Here is a 25,934-nt window from a genome sequence, read left to right as displayed (position 1 = left end):
TAGACAACTTTAAATGCAATCTTCAATGCTGTCAGCCAACTTTAAACTGCATATTCTGATGATGCTCTGATCATTTGAAGAGTGAAACTGGTAAATAAAAAATACAAATAGCAACTTGTGGCTCATTTCAAAAACTTAATTTTAGTGTTATGTTAGTTGACCCTTTGACTGCTGTAGGGACGTGTTAACTCGTCATCCCTCACCATTCGCCTGGCGTGCCTGACATGTACAAGTGGCCCTTGGGTCTTCCCTACAGCGCTAAGGACGTGTTGACAGATACCGCGCCACTGGCCCACGTGTTGACACATACTGCGCCACTGGCCCTTCCGCCACTAGGGAAGAGTTTAGGTGCGCTGAGTCACAGCTACCTGAGCACTACACATGTGCTAACACTGAGAGCTATCTTTCCGCCCTGCTCTTCTGTAGCTGTTCAGTGGTCCGACCGTACAGTTCGAGAGTGCATATATGTTTGTTGCTGTGTTCCCTCTTTTTGCAGAATTCAACTTCGATTCCTGTGTTTTTGTCAGTTTTCTACATGAGAAATGTCACGCCGCCGTGGTTGCACAGATAAAGAAATCCCGAATATGCTCACTAAGAGCGACAGTGAGTGTAAATCATCTGACGTCGCTAGCAGTGATGTGCCTTCTACAGACTGTCGAAGCTGTAGTCCTCAGCCCTTTACATTAGAGGAGAAAGCAAGAATTACAGTCAGCAGTTCCTCTGAATCTGAGGAATCAAAGTGACAGTGAAACGGTTCAGAAAAAGCGCACTTAAGTGACACATTTGACCAGAAAGAAATTGATTTCCAGCTGTAAAATCCATTATTTCAATGACTCGAGTTCAGGACACTAATGTCAATTAGATACTGACCCGAGCATTATTTCATTTTTTGTGATATTGATGTCTCAAGAACTGTTGCAATTTATTGCAGACGAAACAAATCATTTTTTCATTTACAACGGAGAAAATACTACAGAATCTGTGAATTCTTGACTGTATAAGTGGAAAGAATTTGAGGGAATGTATTGTCTTGTTGCTATTTGCCTTCTAATGGCGCAAGTTGAAAAGTTAATATTAAGTGATTATTGGTCCAGGGATACACTTCTGAACACACTAGTTTTTCAGCGAAATTATGTCCCAAGACTGTTTTTGTCTACTTCTGAGAATGTTACACTTCAGTGATAACTCTGCGAGTACTGGAGGCAACAGTCTATTTAAAATTTGGACGATTGTTGACAAAGTTCATAAGATGTTTCCTAATTCATTTCGCCCACATCACAAGCTTTGTATAGATGAAAGTCTCTTGCTGTTCAAAATGGATGATTACCTTATAAGCAATTTATTCCAACCAAGTGAAGTAGATTTGGAATAAAAACTTTTGTACTGTGTGACTGTCAGAGTGGGTATATTTTGGATTTTATTGCATATACAGGCGCAACAACAGAAATTGGGTTCCACAATTTGGGAAAAAGTGATGATGTAGTGGCAACTCTTATGGGACCATATTTGGAACAGGGTCATATTCTATATGTTGATAATTGGTACTCCAGCCCAGACCTGTTCCTCTGGCTTCACAACCATGGAACAGCCGCATATGGCATTGTTCGTAAGAATAGGCGCAACATCCCAAAACTACAGAAGAAATTAAAACAAGGAAAAACTGAGTTTAAGTCCTCTGACAAGGTCCTTGCTATCAAGTGGTGCGATAAGAGAGACGTGTGCATGTTGACAACAAGTCACACAATGCAAATGGTTGAAACGGAAAAGTTGGATAGAAATACTGGCAAAAAAAAAAAAGGGGGGGGGGGGGGGGGAAGAAAGAAAGAAGTTGTGACATGTTATTGAGCTGAGGCATCAGTACGTAAGACTATCAAATGGTACAAGAAATATTTTTTTTCACATTATGGATTTGTGCATTATAAATGCTCATGCTCTCCACCGGTCAGTAACAGGGCAAAAAATGACACTCGCACAGTTTCACCTTTCTCTTGTAAAGAAGATTATAGAAAAACGTGCTACAGAATGGAAAAAAGCAGGTAGGGGAAGGCGCTACGATGACGAAAATCCTCTGCAATTCACAGTGAGACATTTTCTGGCTGATATCGTGAGTGAACATATGAAGAAAAGTACACTAATGTGCAGATGCACGGTTTGCAAAAAACAAAGTGTGCCAGGAAACTAGATAGCAATGCAAAACTTGCAATGTTCTATTATGTGTTGTGTCCTGCTTTGAGACTTATCATACAAAGAAAAGCAAAGACGTAAAAAAAATTATAAATCTATTTCTAACTTCCCCAGTGCGGGACCAATGACCGGGTTGGAAAAAAGGATCAGAAATAGATGCAACAGTGCAAAATTATTCAAACGAAGCCTGACTACTTCATGTGTAGCAGTTTACTGGCAAATGAACAGACTTGGTTATTGAGATGGCGCAATATCTGTACTGTGGCAAATGAAATTACACAGAGTACATTGCACCAGTATAACAAAACCCATATATTAATGTATGTACGATACATTTAAATTATTAACATGTATCGTGGACAGTTATATTCTTTTATCCTTAGTAGTACAAATATGGATCACATTCGGTCTACACGTACGAAACCTGTTTCCCATAACTGATTTAAACGCCTTTGATCAATAAGAAACAACAAGCCAAAGTTGAAACTCTGTTCACAGTGCGATTTTCCTTGCTACTTTGCCTCTGTTGTTAGCCAATACTGGAAATTGAACTCATTGTTCTGTGGAGGGTAGGGAGCTTAAAATTTGTTGTTTGAATGATATTGGCTTTGAGGCATTAATAGAAAATGGTATTTGTAAAAGAAGTATCAAATATACCCTGCTTTCATATTTTCATAAAACTAAACATCTTTTCAAGTAATTTGTAGATTTTTGGAAAATAGTAGGGGAATAAAAATTTTTATACTTTTTTGTGCTGTCAATCTATTGCACTCTAAATTTCATTTTCGTCATGCATTCACTTTACTAGATATGCGAATGTTTTCGGGCCTGATTTTTGCGCTCAATTTTCATTCCAGTTATACAGCTTGCTATGTTTTACAGAGAAAAGGTTTTTAGCAAAATCAGAATGAAAATACCGCATTTTTTATATTTTTACAAAATCTTCAATTTTGCGCTTAATTCATTCAGTACTGGAAAGTGCTAAGGAAATGAAACTTTATGTTTAAGAACCTTGTGTTGTTAGGTTACTACACGCCAAGTTTCACATTCATCACAGCATTAGTTCAGGAGATGCAAGAAGCCAAACTTCAAAATTTTTTCCAGCACCTTTTTTTTCTTCAGCTGATTTACCTACAATTTTATGGCTGAATATGGTTAGTGACATTCTTTTCATTATTATTCTTAAGAGAACACAAAGTTGTACAATATGGTCAAATTTAATTTCTTTACAACAACTATTGCCTGAGATATTACAGCTCAAAGACACCACAAAATTCACGTTGGCTCTGCATGAGTTGTAATCAGCAGAGAAGTATTGAGCACAGGGTGGGTTGAGCAGCGCAGGCCGATCCGGTCCTGGCGGCGGCTCTGAGGGATAGGCACGCAGTGCAGGTATCTGGATTACGCTGCAGGTCGCGGCGCCTCAGAGCGCCCAGCAGATGGATGTGCCTCCAGCAGTCAAGGGTTCAAGTGAAAATTGTCTTTCTTGCTAGATGATGTCACACTGCATGGCATATTATGCAGATTTTGCTTAGAGATACTAAGAGCTGTGAAATATTTTGCCAAGCATAACTAATAATTGAATACAGTGTGAACACACTATTGTTAGTAAACTGACTGTGCTATGATTTTTAATTGGTAGAGTGTTGGTTCGGTATGGATACCAACTGTTAGTGATTGTGTTTCAAATGAACTGACTGATTAATGAAGGGGCAACGGAACATTAACTTCTGTAACATTAGCCGTGCACTGGAAATGCGTTCTTGTTTAGTGGAAATGCTTTCTGTTTGAAAATACAGCTGACATTTTTAAAAGAGTTTCCCTCATTTGGCTAATGAACCTAGCTAGACTTCATGTATAGAACAAATTTTTAGCAGATTAACAGTCGAGAGAATGCAAGCTATGGGCACATTCCATGCACCAATGTTTTGCACAATTTCTTAAATGAATTACATTGTTTGTAAGCTTAGTTCAGGCAGATAATTTGTGGAGCACACTGAGGTAAGTGCGCAATGAGCAGAAAGGCATTTTGACACTGCAAAGAGAAGACATCATCTCACCACTACTCAATACATAGAGGAAGCCTTGCTCACATGCTATTGATATAAACATGGTGTCATAAATAAAAGTTTTGTTCTTCATTTAAGAAGAAGAAGAAGAAGAAGAAGAAGAAAAATAAAGAAACAAGGAAGGACGGAAGGAAGCAAACAAATACAGACAAACAGCTGTTTTCTCACCTGAAAACACCACATTATAGTGGTTGGGAGGTAGAGAGTGGCTCAATGTGCAATAAATGTGTGCTCCAATGAAAGTAGTGCTACGAATTAACACTGGAGTTACACAGTTCAACTTCTCATTTGCATGTATATTTGTTGCTCAATAGTTCTCCTGTGTTGTGAGACATTGAATTTTCTCAAACTCTCGTTAATACCATGCAAAATCTCTCTCACTTATTTATCCAAGCAACGCCTAAACTTCTAGTTCTGAACATACAATGAGCATTTCTCGAGTCTTTTTAATTCAGTATTTTAAGATTACTCTCAAGACTGACTAGTATTTCAAACTGAGTCGATCAGACATCACAATGTTTGTACCTCCAATCTGCAGCCTGCCACCTAAGCTTCGAGATCTAGTGACAAGAGTAAATGGCAGAAAATAGAGCAAATTAACACTGTAATCTATAAGAAACCATTTATGGAAAAAAATCTGGAAGTATTATATCACTTAATTCTAAAACCATATTCAATAGTGTCTTACCAATTAAAAAAAAAACCACCTCCAACAGCCAATTTACAAATAAGCCCATATAACATCCAAACATGCATGTTAACATCCAAAAAAGCACCACACAAATTATGAACCAGTTTCTTTAGTTATTACAAGAAATCCATCATTTGGAGATATAAAAGTAGTCTGAGAATAAACGTGTTTCTGTAGAGCACAATCAAGAAAACAGGCAGCTCTGTCTATCTTAACAGAGAGCCACTATGGGTCAATTTTTTGTATTTACACTTACAACAGAAATTTCTGCTGCTAACTGTATCCTAGATTTGTAAAAAGCAGTGTCTGCCAACATTAATGTTCACTAATAGAGACATATTTAATAGTATGGCAAACATGAAAAATTTGCATGTGAGTGCAGTAGTTTAAGGAAAGTAGAAAGCCATGTAACAATAAACATAATCAACCTCAACTGTGAACAAATCAGTCATTTACACACTTAATTCAGTATACTAGTTCAGTCTTGTTTATGTATCTATCTACTTGCCCTGTATCCCAAATCTCAACTGTATGGCGAGTGATTATTTTTTCTGCTTACAATGGATAGTTTCATCCAGATGTCATGGTAAATTTCATGAACTGCATTGTAAAAAGCAATGTTGAATACAGTATCTTCTTTGTTGAGATGGGGATCTTAGTTTTCATTTTCAAAACAAATTTTGCAACTGACTCTATACTAACATGGTTACTCATTGTACTGAGGTAAGTACGATTATAGCTGGTGATGACAAAATGATGATAATCACCTTATGACACAAGTGTACATTATATTTATTGACTATGTTAAGTACAATTTACAAAATTCACAGAGCTGGATGGTTAGAAACCTGCATCCAGCAAGTCCGTTATTCACATCCAAGGATCAACAAAATAAAATAAGAGAAATCAGAGCTCGAACAGAAAGGTTTAGGTGTTCGTTTTTCCCACTCGCTGTTCGGGAGTGGAATAGTAGAGAGATAGTATGATTGTGGTTCGATGAACCCTCTGCCAAGCACTTAAATGTGAATTGCAGAGTAGTCATGTAGATGTAGATGTAGATACTGAAATATTGTAAACTACTTTATACTATTCGATTCTCTGGTCTCCTAATGGTAGGCTTGTTTCTAGTCTCAGTGTTGTCTGTTGAAGTTAAACCTCATAATTTTAATTCTGTAGACAATGAAGAATTAGGATTCACATCATGATCACATTTTAAACCCTTGCTGTACTTCAACGGTCTGACTTGTGATAATTTTGGACAATAACATGAATATCTCAAATCAGACTTGTGCAACCAAATGCAGGCCAAACAAACATCGTGAGTCATGCGTGGGAACGAAACACTTGTTACTTACAATCATAGTTTATTTATTGCTTTTATGAAGTACTCCATTTGGATCTCTAGGCGGGGACTACTCAAGCGGACGTGATTATCAGGAGAAATAAAACTGGCGTTCTACGGATCGGAGCGTGGAATGTCAGATCCCTTAATTGGGCAGGTAGGTTAGAAAAATTTAAAAAGGGAAATGGATAGGTTAAACTTAGATATAGTGGGAATTAGTGAAGTTCGGTGGCAGGAGGAACAAGACTTTTGGTCAGGTGAATACAGGTTTATCAATACAAAATCAAATAGGGGTAATGTAGGAGTAGGTTTAATAATGAATAAAAAATAGGAGTGCAGGTAAGCTACTACAAACAGCATAGTGAATGCATTATTGTGGCCACGTTACACACAAAGCCTACGCCTACTACAGTAGAACAAGTTTATATGCCAACTATCTTTGCAGATGACGAAGAAACTGATGAAATTTATGATGAGATAAAAGAAATTATTCAGATAATGAAGGGAGACGAAAATTTAATAGTCATGGGTGACTGGAATTCGACAGTAGGAAAAGGGAGAGAAGGAAACATAGTGAATATGGATTGGAGGAGAGAAATGAAAGAGGAAGCCGCCTGGTAGAATTTTGGACAGAGCTTAACTTAATCGTAGCTAATACTTGGTTCAAGAATCATGAAAGAAGGTTGTATACATGGAATAAGCCTAGAGATACTAGAAGGTATCAGATAGATTATATTATGGTAAGACAGAGATTTAGGAACCAGGTTTTAAATTGTAAGGCATTTCCAGGAGCAGATGTGGACTCTGGTTATTGGTTATGAACTGTTATTGGTTATGAACTGTAGATTAAAACTGAAGAAACAGCAAAAAGGTGGGAATTTAAGGAGATGGGACCTGGATAAACTGAAAGAACCAGAGGTTGTACAGAGTTTCAGGGAGAGCATAAGGGAGCAACTGACAGGAATGGGGGAAAGAAGAATTACAGTAGCTGAAGAATGGGTAGCTTTTAGGGACGAAGTAATGAAAGCAGCAGGTAAAAAGACAAGGGCTAGTAGAAATCCTGGGGTAACCGAAGAAATATTAATTTTACTTGGTGAAGGGAGAAAATGTAAGTATGCAGTAAATGATGCAGGCAAAAAGGAATACAAACGTCTCAAAAATGAAATTGACAGGAAGTGCAAAATGGCTAAGCAGGGATGGCTGAGGACAAATGTAAGGATGTAGAGGCTTATCTCACTAGGGGTAAGACAGATACTGCCTACAGGAAATTTAAAGAGACCTTTGAAGAAAAAAGAACCACTTGTGCGAATGTCAAGAGCTCAGATGGGAACCCAGTTCTAAGCAAAGAAGAGAGAGCAGAAAGGTGGAGTGAGTGAGTATATAGAGGGTCTATACAAGGGCGATGTACTTCCGGATAATATTATGGAAATGGAAGAGGATGTAGATGAAGATGAAATGGGAGATATGATACTGCGTGAAGTAATCACTGAAAGACCTGAGTTGAAACAAGGCCCCGGGAGTAGACAACATTCCATTAGAACTACTGACAGGCTTGGGAGAGCCAGTCCTGGCAAAATTCTACCATCTGGTGAGCAAGATGTATGAGGAAGGTGAAATACCCACAGACTTCAAGAAGTCTATAATAATACCAATCCCTAAGAAATCAGGTGTTGACAGATGTGAAAATTACCGAACTATCAGTTTAATAAGTCATGGCTGCAAAATACTAACGCGAATTCTTTACAGACGAATGGAAAAACTGGTAGAAGCCAACCTCGGGGAAGATCAGTTTGGATTCCATAGAAATGTTTGAACACGTGAGGCAATACTGACCCTACGACATATCTTGAAAAATAGATTAAGGTAAGGCAAAGCTACGTTTCTAGCATTTGTAGACTTAGAGAAAGTTTTTGATAATGTTGACTGGAATGCTCTCTTTCCAATTCTGAAGGTAGCAGGGGTAAAATACAGAGAGCGAAAGGCTATTTACAATTTGTACAGAAACCAGATGGCAGTTATAAGAGTCGAGGGGCATGAAAGGGAAGCAGTGGTTGGGGAGGGAGTAAAACAGGGTTGTAGCCAGTCCCCGATGTTATTCAATCTGTATATTAAGCAAGGAGTAAAGGAAACAAAAGAAAAATTCAGAGTAGGTGTTAAAATCCACGGAGAAAAAATAAAAACTTTGAGGTTTGCCGATGACGTTGTAATTCTGTCAGAGGCAGCAAAGGATTGGAAGAGCAGTTCAACGGAGTGGACAGTGTCTTGAAAGGAGGATATAAGATGAACATCAACAAAAGCAAAATGAGGATAATGGAATGTAGTCGAATTAAGTTGGGTGATGCTGAGGGAATTAGATTAGGAAAGAGACACTTAAAGTAGTAAAGGAGTTTTGATATTTGGGGAGCAAAATAACTGATGCTGGTCAAAGTAGAGAGGGTACAAAATGTAGACTGGCATTGGCAAGGAAAGTGTTTCTGAAGAAGAGAAATTTGTTAACATTGAGTATAGATTTAAGTGTCAGGAAGTCGTTTCTGAAAGTATTTGTATGGAGTGTAGCCATGTATGGAAGTGAAACGTGGATGATAAATAGTTTGGAAAAGAAGAGACTAGAAGCTTTCAAAATGTGGTGCTACAGAAGAATGCTGAAGATCAGCTGGGTAGATCACATAACAAATGAACTACAATATTCCCAGACCACCTTCTTTACCCAGCGGTTCCTATCACTGTAACTGACTCCGCTGCAAAACCTGCCCCATGCATCCCCCCCACAACCACCTACTCCAGCCCAACTACTGGTAAAACATACACAATTCAAGGCAGGGCCACATGTGAAAAAACACATCTCATTTATCAGCTGACATGCCTGCACTGCACAGCCTTTTACATCAGTATGACGACAACTAAACTGGCTGAGCGCATTAACGGGCACAGACAAACTGTCTGCCTAGGAGATGTCCAATACCAAGTAACAGAGCATGCCATCCAGCATAAATCTAGGGACCCAGGAACCTGCTACAATGTACGTGCCATTTGGCTTCTCCCACCCAACACCAGTCCCTCAGAACTGCGCAGATGGGAACTTCCACTCCAACAGATCCTTTCATTCCGCCATTCCCCTGAACCTACGTTAACCAATCTCACTCCCATTTACTCTTCAGTCTTTTTCTTTTTCCCTCTCCTCTTTAACCATTCACGCATCTTTTCATCCTACATAGTTGTGTTTATCTTTATACTATATACCTCTTTACTTCTGTATGCATCCTCTTTGGTTTGAAGCTGGCACAGTACTTAACAATAGAATACCTTTGGCTTCCCTCTGACAACCATGCCTCCATCCTTGCTACCCTCCCTGTTTATCTTTCCCTGTTGCTTCATAACCTAGGTTGTGAGTAACTGAATCCACTTTCCCTTCTTCCCTTTTTCCCCCTCTCTCCTCCCTGATGGAGGAACAAAGTTCCCAAAGATAGGAATGTAAATTTTGTATTCTGTTTTGTGTTATCTATTGTCTGTACTGAGCTGACTCTGTGAATCTAATAAGTTTCTGAATGGAATTTCCCTTATGGTAAAATTTACCAATACATCTGCAGAAGCCAAAATGCTTCCTAGATTGGAAGAAAATCTGTACATATTTCAGTCAACAAAGCAATAACTCTTATAATCTGGCAGCCATTATTCAGATTTGTGGTCATTCCTATGCTCAAGGTTAGTCAATGCTTATGCACCCTTTCATGCTTTTCATGTGTGTATTTGTGACTGTACCATACTTGAAGGAAGTTTTCAAAAACGTGTCCAAATGCCATGTTATTGTAGCATCAGTATTAAAGAAAAAGTTTGCAGCTGAAGGAAAATTATGTTAAGGTTTAATGAAAATTATTCATATCCTCTCAGTCCAAAAAATTCAAGACTGGACTGATGAGCAATAAGAAAAACCTAAGATGGTGATTTTAATGCTTCATGTGCTTTACACTGTTTCCAACCAGTACAAAACACGTCATTTTCATACAACCATGTGAAACTGTCAGGAAAGACCTTTTTTGGGATGCTGTTTGACTTGGATTTCACACTGGTTTGTATGTCTGTTAAGTCACCAAGGTGTTGACTCTTCACATGGATTTCCACACTGTCATTTTGTGGTAGGTCTGTATTGGTAACACCAAGTTTCATCACTAGTGATGATTTTTTTTCCAGAAAAGAATTGCCCACGTTTTACATTTCAATCAAGTCATAGCAGGATTCCATGCATCATCATTTTTGTTCACGAGTCAAGGTGTGTGGGATAAACTTTGCACACACTTTTCTCTTCTTCCAAAGAGTCTGGAGCATGCCTTGAGCACCTGATTTAGAGATGTTGCTACATTGTAATTAATGACAACATTGACACACTGTGACTCCATGCCCACTACTTAATACTTCCTTCACACAACTGACAGGTTGAATATACATCTGCTGATTACAGTTGTTACTCCAAGCTGCCAACAGACAGTGTACAATTCTATTATATTATTTATTCAACTAGAAATACTTTTAATCACTTGCATTTTCAAAGTTTGTAATACAGGTTACTTCACATATTACACGTGCATCGTGTCCAGGTCCAATACTAAGGAGGCAGATTCCAATTTTTGCACACCAGGTGGTTCCTCAGCCTTAGTCAGGTATCAGCTTTAACCAAACTAATGAAGTTAGGAGAGGCCTCAGAAAGAAGTCCAAGAAAAGTACTTCACAATTTAGAACTACATACTGGTGTCTCAATAGCATCTGCTGCCACAGCCGTGTACCCAAACTACAACACAGCAAGAAAACAGTTGTGCACTGACTGGTCAATTCAGACACTGTTGCTGGATGTCAGCACTGCAGTCTGTGCATAATTGATAGGCTGATCTCATCATTAAAACTATCTCATAATACTGCCACAGAAGCATTGCGTTGCCCTCCACAAAATAACTGCATGTCTTTTCCTAAGTTGTTCACTCTCTGAAAAAGAGGATATAGTATTGATCGCAAAAAATCAGAAGTTATGGTTCTGTGGGAAAAGATTAGCCAATAATTCATACTGCACTAATTGAACACCACACTTCTGCTTTCGCATAGTACAAACACACTTGATGCCACTGATAAGTGGCAATGTTGATTGTTCTTTCGAAGTCCACTCTTAACTCGTGTAGTTTGGCTAAAGACAATAAGCCACCCCTGTCAAAGTCCAAAGAATGGGGTGAAGGGTATGCAGCAATCAGAGTCTGCTTATCTGATATTGATTCCCACGTAGTACCAGACACAGTGCGTGTGTCATACATGAAACACCTGTAGCTTGGAAGAATAGTAATCTGATGATGAACACCCAAATAAAAAAATTAAAATAAATGTTAAATTTGGAAGATCATCTAATTACCTACAACTGGAAAAGGGTGCTTTACACTAACACACACACAGAGAACTACATGGGGAGGTTGTGGGGGTGAGGGGGGAAGTGGAGGTAAAAATTCACTTAGTGGAAAACAGTAACTAAGAAAAAAAGGAAAAACAAAGCTCACACTCAAAGATCAAGAGACATAAGGAACATAAAATCTGTATCATTCTCAATTTGGAGTTCATTGTCAATTTGTTTCTACAAAACTAACTGCATGTCTTTCCTTCAAATTTAACTTTACTATCTCCCGATGAAGGAACTGCCAATTCTGAAACATTATTTCCATTTGTTTTCCTGTGTGTCTTAATTTTAACACCTGAATGAGTAAACAAAAAACTCCTCCCTCTCATTGTATGCCATTCACATTAAGTGATATCGCCACTATGTAAATATCACAGTATTCCATGTTGACAAAAACTCAATCAATATAAACAATATTTTTAATGGTTTCACTAGACTGCGTAAACACATTAAATTTACCATGAGACATGAAGTCAACCACGGCAACAATCTCCTAGACCTACTGACAGCAAAGCTCAACAGCAGATGCATCTTCTAAAGTGATAGGGCATCAACTGCAACAAATACCATCATTCACAGCTCATCATGTTATAAGTCACAAGTTAAGCATACTGGCTATGCATCATTAATTGGGCATGCAGATTCACAGATATTACATAATCTAATCTGGCACAATAAAAACAGCTGTTGCTGCCAAACACAATCACATAATCCGAAAAGCTGATATGACAAAAACAATAAAACAATCAGAGAACAGAAAGCGAATTACGTGCAAATACCACAAAATTGTAACACATCGAGTTTACCATTATTTTGAATGACTAAGTACAAAAGTATAACTACACACAATTTACCAGAAAAAATTCAAAAGATTTATGACTCTACACATCAGCAATGAGAAGCTACAATGTAGAAAGTGACAAACAAAATATCAAAGCATATAATGCATCTACAAAAGTCAGCAGACTCTACAACAATGTACTAAACTGCACTGAAAATACTTGCCTGCCTATTTTCTTTTAGTAGTACACACACGGAAGGAGGAGATGGTTGTGATGTATAAGTGCTTGTAGAACAATGATATGCCAGCAAAAACTATTGTGGCCAAAAACAGAAGCTAGTCATTGTTTCAATTTTGATTTCAAACTTTTTTTTACCAGTTGCAACCTTTTGGTGAAATAACAAAATTACTTGCAACTCTTCAGACCTTTCCCAGCAGATCCGTTCAATATAGGGTTCTCGGCTCTGCCATCTGATCACATTTTGTAAATTACAAAATGTGGCTGGCCAGCACACCCGAGAGCAATATATTGAACAAAATTACTTATTAAAGTAAAGACCAACCACTAGAGGTTGCATATTATTTGCTTGGTTTCACTCTCCCAATGAGAGCATCTTCACATATTCATTGACCTGACAGCAGCATGTCAGAAGTTCAGACTTATGTTCAGCACTACTGTCAAACACTAAGAGAGATAACTGTTTCCATTCTACACTATTTTCAATCTGAAGATTGTTTTGGGTTGCATTATTTCTCATGACAGTTACTTTATGTTACAAACTAAAACTACTGGCTGATTTTCAAAGATAAATTATGTTATTGTAGAGGACACTAATTTTTTCAACTGTAAAAGGCCTTTTAAATAGTACTATCTTCAAGTTTTAATGTCAATAAACACAATCATTTAAATTTTTTAAACTGGAAATAGAAAACAGAGATAAGCTCTGGGAGAAAATAAATCACGATAAATCTGAAGGTAACATGCCATTTTTAGTGTGTGTTTTGTAATAAAGCTGTTGCTACACATCTTAACAAATGAAAAACTGCAACAGCTGTTGAATGGTCCTTTATTGTAACAACCAGTTTTGCAGCTTGTAGCTGCATCCTCAGGTATACATCTGAGTAGAAAGAATGTCGAGAGAAAGTATAATACACAATATTGCATTTACTGTAAGTTAAAAAAGGATATAGTAAATAACAGATAAAAGTATTCATAATCAATTCATATAAATTCCAGACTGGGATTATTTGGATCACCGAATATTCTTAATCAAATCTAAAAAAAATGTCCATTGAAAGAACGACAGTCAGGTAATAAAATCAGAAGAATGATGACGTCCAGTAGACAAGACAGCAAGGGATCCTACAATAAAAACTGAGATAAATGATGTCTCTAAAGTTCAAAGTATGAAAATGTGGAACTAAAATGAAGATAATTACTAAGACAGAAATATAATTAGATAAACTGACCATTGGAAGAGCAACGTAACATAAACTGGAATGGCAGTAGCACAAGGCGATATGCAGGCAGAAAAACTATCATATAAAAAGCTAAATAGAATGGGAAACTTAAATACAAAAATGGAGCAAACAAAAATTGACAGTTACACAAAAGTACGCAATCTTACTGATACAGTTTTTAATAGCAGAGAAATAGAATTATTGCAAAAAGGTTAGGTTGTAATATTCATAGCCTGCTGCCAAAACAACATATTAGTAGACTGAATATACATACTGTGCCTCCTATAGATGGGGCTAAACTCACTACAGCCGAACACACTGAGGCTGTGAATAGTGTCAATAGACTTCAAGGGATTGCAGCCCAAACACGGGAACTGATAAACACACATTTGGTTTTACTCAGTACTATAAATAAGAAATGGGATGAGCATCAAGCATTAATTATACATGTGGATAAAAGTACAACTTCTGTGATAATGCAATAGAGCCAGTATGTTGAAAAAGTGACTTTATTGAAAATGACATTGTCAAACATGAAACCGACCCTACTACCAAATATATAGCCAATATAAGAAAGGACTTCAATGCTACTAAAACTTCCCCTAGTAAATCTCAGAAAAAAAGACTCATTTCAATGAACCAAACACCACTACATTAAGGGCCGCAATTAAGTTACATAAGGACACATGCCTGTCAGGCTAATGTTAATATGTTAATGCAAGTGGTGTGTGTGTGTGGGGGGGGGGGACAGATATGACATCATCAAGAAGCCCCATGCCACATACGTTAATAAACATTACTAACATCATGCAAACTATAATGTTCAAAACAGAGAGCATGCGATTGAAAAACTTGTCAATTTATTCACTTCAACATGGACTCATATTATGTCATTGGGCGTAGAAAATGTGTAATCCGACTATTCTTTAGATCAAGTGAGAGACATCACCACTTACAATTTACAAACCCACAGTAATAGGCCCACAGATAGGATCATTACTCAACATTGTTCTGAAATATAACTATTTTAAATGTGGTGAGGGCATTTACATTCAAAATCAAGGACTGGTAATGAGATCACAATTGGCATACTGTCTGTCCAATATTTTATGGATACCTTTGAATTTTATGTAATGCAAATTTCCAGCCCATGCCAACAAACTTTTACAGTGGAGTAGGTACATGAAAAATATTCTTGTTTTAAATGAAAGGACAAAGAATAATTATTTCATGGGTAAGTTAAACAGTTTATACTACAAAACGCATTCCATTACACAACACATCTCTAAACAATTCTAACCTGGAATTACATATATAAAGAAAAGCAACTTCTACCGAGCTCATTATTCACACCTCTCATCATAGCTCAACATATAAAATGGCTGCAATTAGATCATTGCTTTATATGATGTATTACATCCCCTTGCCCAGAGAAGCCTTAGAAAGAGAATATGGACTTGGTTCAATATACAGCCTACAGCAATGACTATAGCGATAATTTTGTGAACATGCTAACAAAGGTATTTAAAAAAAAAGTTGAAACTATCCACCTTATGTGGCTTAGACGAAGTTATAGAACCCTGGTGAATGTAGACTATAATATTCATGAGGAAGTTATATATCATAGGTTCCTACACCTCGGTAAAATTTTGAGAAGTTATGCTTCAACCTCTCCATACACAATAATATCAGTAGCAGATAGAGGCACAAATACTATGCCACAGGTGTCTATTGCATTTGGTCTGACAACTGTCATGAAGTACATTGGCCAAACAGTAAGAGGTTTCAACATCAGATTTCAAAAAAACCTAAATTTAAGCAATACAAAATCAGCTTTGAATACACACCTCTGTGAACAAGAGCATTCCATTGCTAATCTGTCAAATAATCCAAAAATATTACTCCATGAAAATGAAGGTCAAACCCTAAATATTTTGACAGAAATTGACATAACGTGTTGTAAGAATCATTTTGCACAACATATACTAAATGGTCAAACTGAATGTAGATATCACAATCATCTTGGGAATTTGACTATTAATATTCTTACTAAAACAATACCATTCTGTATATCACGTGTCTGCACTCTAATTTCTAAGCCTTTTGCCCCCCCCCCCCCCCCCCCCCTTACAATGGGTTCACTACTCTTTGCTTCCCCTACTATCTAAAAACTGTATTATTTTCCTCCATCCTCTATCTCCTTGCGACCCCCTTTACATCTATCACCACTTTAACTATGATGTTTCCATCACTGTTTTTAGCCACTGATTACTACCTGTATGTAATGTCTTTTACACGGTCCACTCACATTAATACAACCATTGTGTATATACAAAATCAATGTGCAATAACCACTCACAAATGGCAGGCAGTACCACTAGCAATACAGGGGGACATGGAAAACAGTGCAGTCACTGTTGTAATGTACAAATGGAGTGATTTATCTGACATACAAAAGTGCATCGTCACCGGCTTTCGGGCCAAGGGTGGAAGCATTTCCAAAATGGCCAAGTTTGCAAATTGTTCACATGAGGCTGTGGTTAAAGTGACACAAGTACGGCAAAATGGCACTATGTGAAACTGACACCGAGGTAACTGTGTTGCAACATGGGCCATTGATGACAGGTGTGAATAACAGTTGCAGAGATGTGTACAGCCAAAAGACATGCAGCTGACCACCCAGATCAGCCAAAGGGCTATCAACAGTGTCTACAAGATGACTGTTCAGAGAACACTGCTGCATGTGGACCTCCACAATAGGCATCTGGTTCATGCACCCATGCTGACTGCTGTTCATCAGCAACGAAAGTTGGAATTTGTATGCCAGTACTGCAACCAGACATCCACTGAGTGGTGAAACGTGGCCTTTTAAGATTTATTTTATGTTTTACGCTCCACTGGACAGATGGCCGTTGACAGGTGTGGTGTGAAAGTTGGAAAGCAAACACCATGAAACAATTGTCCAAAGAGTCCAGACTGGAAGAGGGAATGTTATGGTTTAGGAAATGTTTTCGTGGCAAGTATGCACCTATTCTTGGAGGCCATCTCCATCCAGTTTGTTTTTCTTCGTCATGATAGCATCTACCAGCAGGATAACACAACATGTAAAACAGCTAGCAGTATATATGCATGGTTCGAAGAGCACCAGGGTGAGTTTACTATACTCCCTTGACTCCACACTCCCCACATTAAAATCCAGTCGAGGACCTGTGAGAGTACCTCGATCAGACTGTATGCATCATAGATCCTCAACTGAGAAACGTGGCAAGGTGGCCACGGCACTGGAGTTGGCATGGTCCCATATCTCTATCGATACCTTCCAGAACTTGGTCCCATATCTCTGTCGATACCTTCCAGAACTTGGTCTCATATCTCTGTCGATACCTTCCAGAACTTCACTGATTCTTCACTCTCTCTTCCTGCACATTTTGCAGCAGTCTCCTTTGCAAAAGGTATTATTCAGGCATTTGACAGATGAGTCACATTAATGTGACTGGACAGCATATATTCTATCAAAACTTTTTCATGTTCCAGTTTTATTATATTTTGCCATCTTTGTATTAATCAGCTATGTAAAGACGTAACCCAACTTTGTCTGTCCCAATCTTCGTTATCGCTTGTGTGGTGTCATTAATTACCTAGACTGGGCACACTGGTCTCCTTGGTATGCTCCATGACTCCTCACACTGTATTCTGCCAGCTCTCACCTATGTTTGTTTCGGGTGCATGACTATCTCGGTTTTACATTCTGGTAAGTTCTTTAACACCACCCTACTTCAGTTTTCAGTCTCTTTTGGTTAGTCTGTTTCTCTATATCTACTCCCCCCACCCTCACCCCCCAAACCAGTCTTTACATTATTTCACATTACATTGCTCCCAATGGTAAGTTCATACAATTATATTCACCATCTCACTACCTTCATTTTAATTCCGTATTTTCACACTTTGAATTTTATACCCTATAACTTCTCTTGGTTTTTCATGTAGGACCCCTTGCTATTTCGGATGGTTGACTCTTCATTCTGTCGATTTTATTACCTGACTACTCTTCTTTCAACAGATATTTTATTTTGATTTGACTAAGAACACTGACTCATCCATTTAGCTCCAGTTTGGATTTTATATGAAGAAACTGTGAGTACTTATATCGATTATTTACCACATCCTTTTTTAACTCAGGGTAAATATAATATTGTTTATCATATTTTGCCCCATTTTTCTACTTAGATGTATACCTGAAAATGCCACTACAAGCTGTGAAACTGGTCATTACAATAAAGGAACAATAAAGGATCGCTTAACAGCTGTTGCAGTTCTTTGTTTGTTGTTGTCGTTGTTGTTGTTGTGGTCTTCAGTCAAGAGACAGGTTTGATGCAGCTCTCCATGCTACTCTAGCCTGTGCAAGCTTCTTCATTTCTCAGAAACTACTGCAACCTACATCCTTCTGAATCTGCTTAGTGTATTCATCTCTTGGTCTACCTCTATGAATTTTACCCTCCACAATTCGCTCAAATACAAGACTGGTGATCCCTTGGTGCCTCATAATGTTTCCTACCAACTTGTCCCTTCTCTTAGTCAGGTTGTGCCACAGTTTCCTCTTCTCCCTAATTCTATTCAGTATCTCCTCATTAGTTATGTGATCTACCCATCTAATCTTCAACATTCTTCTGTAGCTCCACATTTTGAAAGCTTCTATTTTCTTCTTGTCTAAACTATTTATCATCCATGTTTCACTTCCGTACATGGCTACACTCCATACAAATACCTTCAGAAAAGACTTCCTGACACTTAAATCTATACTCGATATGAACAAATTTCTCTTCTTCAGAAACGCTTTTCCTGCCATTACCAGTCCACATTTTATATCGTCCCTAATTCAGCCATGATCAGCAGTTTTTTTACTGCCAAAATAACAAAACCCACCCACTACTTAGTGTTGTATTTCCTAATCTAATTCCCTCAGCACCACTTGATTTAATTCGACTACATTCCATTATCCTCGTTTTGCTTTTATTTATGTTCATCTTATATTCTCCTTTCAAGACACCGCTCTTCCAGATCCTTTGCTGTGTCTGGCAGAATTACAATGTCATTGGCAAACCTCAATGTTTTCATTTCTTCTCCATGGATTTTAGTTCTTACTCCAAATTTTTGATTTGTTTCCTTTACTGCTTGCTCAATATACATATTGAATAAGCTTAGGAATAGACTATAACCCTGTCTCACGCGCTTTTTTGATTCTCATGATAACATCGTCCTGAGTAGTCCCTGCCCGGAGATCCAAATGGGGGACTATTTTACCTCCAGAATATCTTACCCAAGAGTACGTCATCATCAGTTAACCATATAGTAAAGCTGTATGCCCTTGGGAAAATTTACGGCTGAAGTTTCCCCTTGCTTTCAGCCATTCCCAGTACCAGCAAAGCAAGGCCATTTTGGTTAATGTTACAAGGCCAAATCAGTCAATCAACCAGACTGTTGCCCCTGCAACTACTGAAAAGGCTGCTGCCCCTCTTCAGGAACCACGTGTTTGTCTGGCCTCTCAACAGATACTCCTCCATTGAAGTTGCACCTATGGCACATCTATCTGTATTGCTGAGGTATGCAAACCTCCGCACCAAAGGTCCATGGTTCATGGGAGGGTGGGGGGTGGGAGGGGACATTCTTCGTTTATCAAGATATATTTCCATAGCTGTGGCTGCCCAGAGTAGAAAAAATTTTGTTACAACACACGTCAAATGTATGCCAACACACACTAATTATAACTAGGTGGTGTCACTAGTACTTTTGATTGAAAATATGTATTTCAACTCAATCTGATGTTATAATCATACAACTCCCATGCCTAAATTACAGCATTTCATAAAAATATCATAGGATCCACCACTTATTATTAGTCAATGGAGGAATTTTCTACTAGATCCCACTAATACTTTCATACTGCCTGATGTTCTTTAGTAGGGTCTGCAGTAGGAGCAGGAGCAGCATCTGCAGCAGCAGCAGCAGCAGCACCACCACCACCACCACCACCACCACCACCACCACCACCACCATGTTCTCAGAATAAACAGCTCTCTACTGAGTTGTTTATTCTGAGAACAGAGTGCTACTGCTGCTCCAGATCCGAAAAAATGATGGTCCCCATTAGTTCTTCAGAAAATCTCCTTCCAAACACATACTTCATTTTCTAATTAGAATGTTATGATAGTCTATTATGCCCATAGATGAACACACAAGTTTTGCAAAAGTGAAGTCTATATCTTATGTAAGTAATCCAGTTTTAGGTATATCCGAGTTGCACATGTGTGTTTCTTTCAACTAAAGTGGCCTGCTGGCAGCTACCAATATAAAACAGACTACCAGCAATTTTCAAGAAGCACTTGATGCTATGGCTCGTGGGTGTAGCAGAACTGAGAAAAACACAAGACAGTGTACAATTATAGAATGATACGTGTTTCAGGTTACTATCAAGCTAAGCTCAGCATACAATTCATTGCACATTTGTCATTGTTGTTGTCATCACTGAGAGGTGGTTTCACAGTGCTGAATCATATTTCAGGAAAACCCACATGTCGCGTATAAAAGCAGATGATATACTGAAGTCAATGCTGTCTGCTAATTGTCAAGCTGTGTTGGCTATTAGGGAATGCTGTCAGTGTTGGTCCAGTACTTTTGATTTATGTTGATTCCACTAGCCCCCCACTGCACTCAAGAGTCTTCAAGAAGTGTGAAAATAATACTACACCATTCACCATACATATTGTATTAGCAAAAATATATTATGTCTTACAAAATAGTTTTCTGGTCATGTGCTACATTAAAATAGTTGTATCACACTGTCAGATCCTATATCTGGGTTGATCATCGTAAAGATTTCTTTTTGTGAGTTCCTGCACCCATTTGCAATACCTTGTGTGTTAATGTAATAATGCAAAGTTGGCACAGGAAAAGCACTTGTTTAATGAGTTACTGTAAAACAAGTACTTTTATTTCTGGACACAAAGATTGGAACTTCGTAGAACTCATGTGTAAGTCTCTTACCATTTAGTTCAAAGTTCAACAATCCATGCATACATTTAAAATCACTACATTACAGAAGTGTAAATTCATTTCTTTGTGCAAATTTTTAGTTGCCAATTGAAATGATTAACAGATGCTTTGTAGATGTAAACTGGTTATTGTTCTACAGCAAAAAGCAGAAATGTTCACCAAGACCACGAAATTAATTTTATACTCAAAAGTACTTCTCTACTGATGTGGGATATGTTGTAGATATAATCAAGAGCTGATTAGCAGTTAAGTGTAGCTGTTTAAAGCAAAAAGTGTTTTGCCATAAAAAAAAGCCTCATACATTGCACAAATTGTAGAAAACCTGGACCGAAGCACTAAAACTCAAGTTCAAATCTCTAACAATTATCAGTAGTCCCTAGAAAAATGTTCCACTTACCTGAAATACACAATTCTTACCTGGTGCAGGGATAATGCACAAAGGTAGCAGCAAAAATAAGGACATTAATGTTTTAGGGGCAAAGCACTGATATGGCAGACAGAGCAACACATAACTTAAGTTTCGCAAAGTATTACCTATTAATTCTGATGTCATACCATCTGTGTGAGACTTCTGATCAACAAACCCAGAATCTGGTGTTTTGCAAGGAGATGATTCTCTTGACATTTCATCTTCCTTCTGAAAATAAATTAAATATCTCCTTTTTAAAAAACTGAATATCCAGAATGGAACAACAACAATTGGCAAAGGACAGAATTCAACATATCACAAAGAGGTGTTGAGTGGCAGAAAGACATGTTACATCTGATGATAAACTAAGTTCAATAACTGAATAATACCTAGCTGTCTTTTTTAATGTGCCTCTCTGTCAATCAATGCCCCCTGTTTGTGGCGTGTACCAATTTATACTGTTCAGCTGTTGATATTTCTTTTTTGAGAAATAATGTAACTCTATCACAACTACAAACTAACTTCTAAATACTATGAAACATTAGCTTCCAATATATACACACATTTTCAGTGAACAACTGGACTTGAGAAAAAAATCTGTCTCTTTGATTTGAAAAGGTCAAAGCTTATAACTTTGTTCCGAACTATAAATCAAGTAAAAGTCTTTTTGTAGTATTATGAATTAGTTTAAACGTGTTTTTATTTTGTGAATTTACATTACTATAGAACAACATTCAGAAGCTGTCGTCGTCTTCAGTCTGAAGTCTGCTAAGATGCAGCAACTCTCCATGTTAGTCTCTCCAGGGCATGGCTCTGTATTTCTGAGTAACTACTGCAACCTACATGCATTTAAACCTATTTAATTGTATTCAAGCCTTGTTCTCCCCCTACACATTTACCCCTCCCCCACCTCTCACACACACGCACCCATTACTGAACTGATGATTCCTTGATACTTCAGGACGTGTACTATCAACCAATCTATTGTTTAGTCAAGTTTTGCCATAAGGTTAATTTTTCCTTAGTTCAAATCAGTAACTTCTCATCAGTTACTCAATCTACCAATACAATTTTCAGCATTCATCTGCACCACTATATTTCAAAAGATTCTAGTCTCTTATAGCCTTAATTATTTATCTTTCGGGCATTTCACTCCTGTACAAGGCTGCAAGCCAGATCAGTAACTTCACAAAAGTATTACTAACACTTATATGTATGTTAGATGTTAACATTCCTGTTTTCAGAAACGTTTATATATATTAAAAACAAAGATTCCAAGACTTACCAAGCGGGAAAGCGCCGGCAGACAGGCACATGAACAAAACACACAAACACACACACAGAATTACTAGCTTTCGCAACCGATGGTTGCTTCTTCAGGAAGGAGAGGGAAAGACGAAAGGATGTGGGTTTTAAGGGAGAGGGCAAGGAGTCATTCCAATCCCGGGAGCGGAAAGACTTCCCTTAGGGAAAAAAAAGGACAGGTGTACACTCGCACACACACACACATATCCATCCGCACATACACAGACACAAGCAGACATATTTAAAGGCAAAGAGTAAGGGCAGAGATGTCAGTCGAGGCGGAAGTACAGAGGCAAAGAAGTTGTTGAAAGACAGGTGAGGTATGAGCGGCGGCAACTTGAAATTAGCGGAGGTTGAGGCCTGGCGGATATCAAGAAGAGAGGATATACTGAAGGGCGAGTTCCCATCTCCGGAGTTCGGATAGGTTGGTGTTGGTGGGAAGTATCCAGATAACTCGGACGGTGTAACACTGTGCCAAGATGTGCTGGCCGTGCATCAAGGCATGTTTAGCCACAGGGTGATCCTCATTACCAACAAACACTGTCTGCCTGTGTCCATTCATGCGAATGGACAGTTTGTTGCTGGTCATTCCCACATAGAAAGCGTCACAGTGCAGGCAGGTCAGTTGGTAAATCACGTGGGTGCTTTCACATGTGGCTCTCCCTTTGATTGTGTACACCTTCCGGGTTACAGGAGTAGGTGGTGGTGGGAGGGTGCATAGGACAGGTTTTACACTGGGGGCGGTTGCAAGGGTAGGAGCCAGAGGGTAGGGAAGGTGGTTTGGGGATTTCATAGGGATGAAACAAGAGGTTACGAAGGTTAGGTGGACGGCGGAAAGACACTCTTGGTGGAGTGGGGTGGATTTCATGAAGGATGGATCTCATTTCGGGGCAGGATTTTAGGAAGTCGTATCCCTGCTGGAGAGCCACATTCAAGGTCTGATCCAGTCCCGGGAAGTATTCTGTCACAAGTGGGGCACTTTTGGGGTTCTTCTGTGAGAGGTTCTGGGTTTGAGGGGATGAGGAAGTGGCTCTGGTTATCTGCTTCTGTACCAGGTTGGGAGGGTAGTTGCAGGATGCGAAAGCTGTTTTCAGGTTGTTGGTGTAATGGTACAGGGATTCAGGACTGGAGCAGATTCGTTTGCCACGAAGGCCTAGGCTGTAGGGAAGGGACCGTTTGATATGGAATGGGTGGCAGCTGTCATAATGGAGGTACTGTTGCTTGTTGGTGGGTTTGATGTGGACGGATGTGTGCAGCTGGCCATTGGACAGATGGAGGTCAACGTCTAGGAAAGTGGCATGGGATTTGGAGTAGGACCAGGTGAATCTGATGGAACCAAAGGAGTTGAGGTCGGAGAGGAAATTCTGGAGTTGTTCTTCACTGTGAGTCCAGATCATGAAGATGTCATCAATAAATCTGTATCAAACTTTGGGTTGGCAGGCTTGGGTAACCAAGAAGGCTTCCTCTAAGCGACCCATAAATAGGTTGGCATACGGGGGGGGCCATCCTGGTACCCATGGCTGTTCCCTTTAATTGTTGGTATGTCTGGCCTTCAAAAGTGAAGTTGTGGGTCAGGATGAAGCTGGCTAAGGTGACGAGGAAAGAGGTTTTAGGTAGGGTGGCAGGTGATCGGCGTGAAAGGAAGTGCTCCATTGCAGCGAGGCCCTGGACGTGCGGGATATTCGTGTATAGGGAAGTGGCATCAATGGTTACAAGGATGGTTTCCGGGGGTAACAGACTGGGTACGGATTCCAGGCGTTCGAGAAAGTGGTTGGTGTCTTTGATGAAGGATGGGAGACTGCATGTAATGGGTTGAAGGTGTTGATCTACGTAGGCAGAGATACGTTCTGTGGGGGCTTGGTAAGCAGCTACAATGGGGCGGCCAGGATGTTTGGGTTTGTGAATTTTAGGAAGTAGGTAGAAGGTAGGAGTGCGAGGTGTCGGTGGGGTGAGGAGTTTGATGGAGTCAGGTGAAAGGTTTTGTAGGGGGCCTAAGGTTCTGAGGATTCCTTGAAGCTCCGCCTGGACATCAGGAATGGGATTACCTTGGCAAACTTTGTATGTAGAGTTGTCTGAAAGCTGACGCAGTCCCTCAGCCACATACTCCCGACGATCAAGTACCACGGTCGTGGAACCCTTGTCAGCCGGAAGAATGATGATGGATCGGTCAGCTTTCAGATCACGGATAGCCTGGGCTTCGGCTGTGGTGATGTTGGGAGTAGGATTAAGGTTTTTCAAGAAAGATTGAGAGGCAAGGCTGGAAGTGAGAAATTCCTGGAAGGTTTGGAGAGGGTGATTTTGAGGAAGAGAAGGTGGGTCCCGCTGTGATGGAGGACGGAACTGTTGCAGGCAGGGTTCAATTTGGATAGTGTCTTGGGGAGTTGGATCATTAGGAGTGGGATCAGGATTGTTTTTCTTCGTGGCAAAGTGATATTTCCAGCAGAGACTACGAGTGTAGGACAGTAAATCTTTGACAAGGGCCGTTTGGTTGAACCTGGGAGTTGGGCTGAAGGTGAGGCCTTTGGATAGGACAGAGGTTTCGGATTGGGAGAGGGGTTTGGAGGAAAGGTTAACTACTGTGGTTCCAGATTGTGTTGACTAGAATTTTGAGTTGTTGGGGGGGAGTGGAGCTGGAAGTGGGAGATTGAGTAGATGGGAGAGACTGGGTCTGTGTGCAATGAGAGGAGGTTGAGGTTTGTCGGAAAGGTTGTGGAGGGTGAGTGAGTTGCCTTTCCGGAGGTGGGAAACCAGGAGATTGGATAGTTTTTTGAGGTGGAGGGTGGCATGTTGTTCTAATTTGCGGTTGGCCTGTAGGAGGATGCTATGTACAGCCGGTGTGGATGTGGGAGAGGAAAGATTGAGGACTTTGATTTGGGATAGGAGTTGACGGGTGTGTTCATTGGCCGAGTCGATGTATAGGTGAAGGATTAGGCGGGTGAGGGCTATGGATTGTGCTGTTTGGAACTGGTATAAGGACTGATGGAAAGAAGGATTGCAGCCAGAGATGGGAACTTTAAGTGTGAGGCCTTTGGGAGTAATGCCAAATGTCAGACAAGCCTGAGTAAATAAAATATGGGAGCGTAATCTGGCTAGGGTGAAGGCATGTTTGCGGAGGGAATGTAAATAAAATTTAATGGGGTCGTTGTAGGGATGTTGTGAGGTTGACATGGTATTAGTAGGTGGAAAGGGTAATATGAGGTTAAAGTGAAAGTAA

At 39.3% G+C, this 25,934-nt stretch overlaps 1 protein-coding gene across 8 annotated transcripts in view; it reads right to left on the bottom strand.

Moving 5' to 3' along the window:
* The window catches only part of LOC126333600 (phosphatidylserine synthase), a 150,191-nt gene that overhangs the window by 21,905 nt on the left and 102,352 nt on the right, over window positions 1–25,934 (bottom strand). Inside the window, exons 7-9 of one of the 8 annotated variants that reach the window (XR_007564315.1) lie at window positions 21,562–21,643; window positions 12,174–12,268; window positions 9,940–10,755 (exon numbers count right to left, since the gene is read on the bottom strand). Coding sequence is in view for 5 of the 8 variants with exons in the window: in XM_049996751.1 (XP_049852708.1) it covers window positions 12,249–12,268; window positions 21,541–21,643 (123 nt within the window). In the remaining 3 variants the exon portion in view is untranslated. Of the gene's footprint in view, window positions 1–3,181; window positions 3,689–9,939; window positions 10,756–12,119; window positions 12,269–21,540; window positions 21,644–25,934 lie in introns of those variants that run through there. The other 7 variants (XR_007564295.1, XR_007564301.1, XM_049996754.1 and 4 more) reach the window with 7 other exon arrangements.

The sequence above is a fragment of the Schistocerca gregaria genome, chromosome 2 (genome assembly GCF_023897955.1).
Source record: "Schistocerca gregaria isolate iqSchGreg1 chromosome 2, iqSchGreg1.2, whole genome shotgun sequence".
Lineage (NCBI taxonomy): Eukaryota > Metazoa > Arthropoda > Insecta > Orthoptera > Acrididae > Schistocerca > Schistocerca gregaria.
The sequence above is the reverse complement of the archived record's forward strand: the minus strand, read 5'-3'. Positions and strand labels throughout refer to the sequence as shown.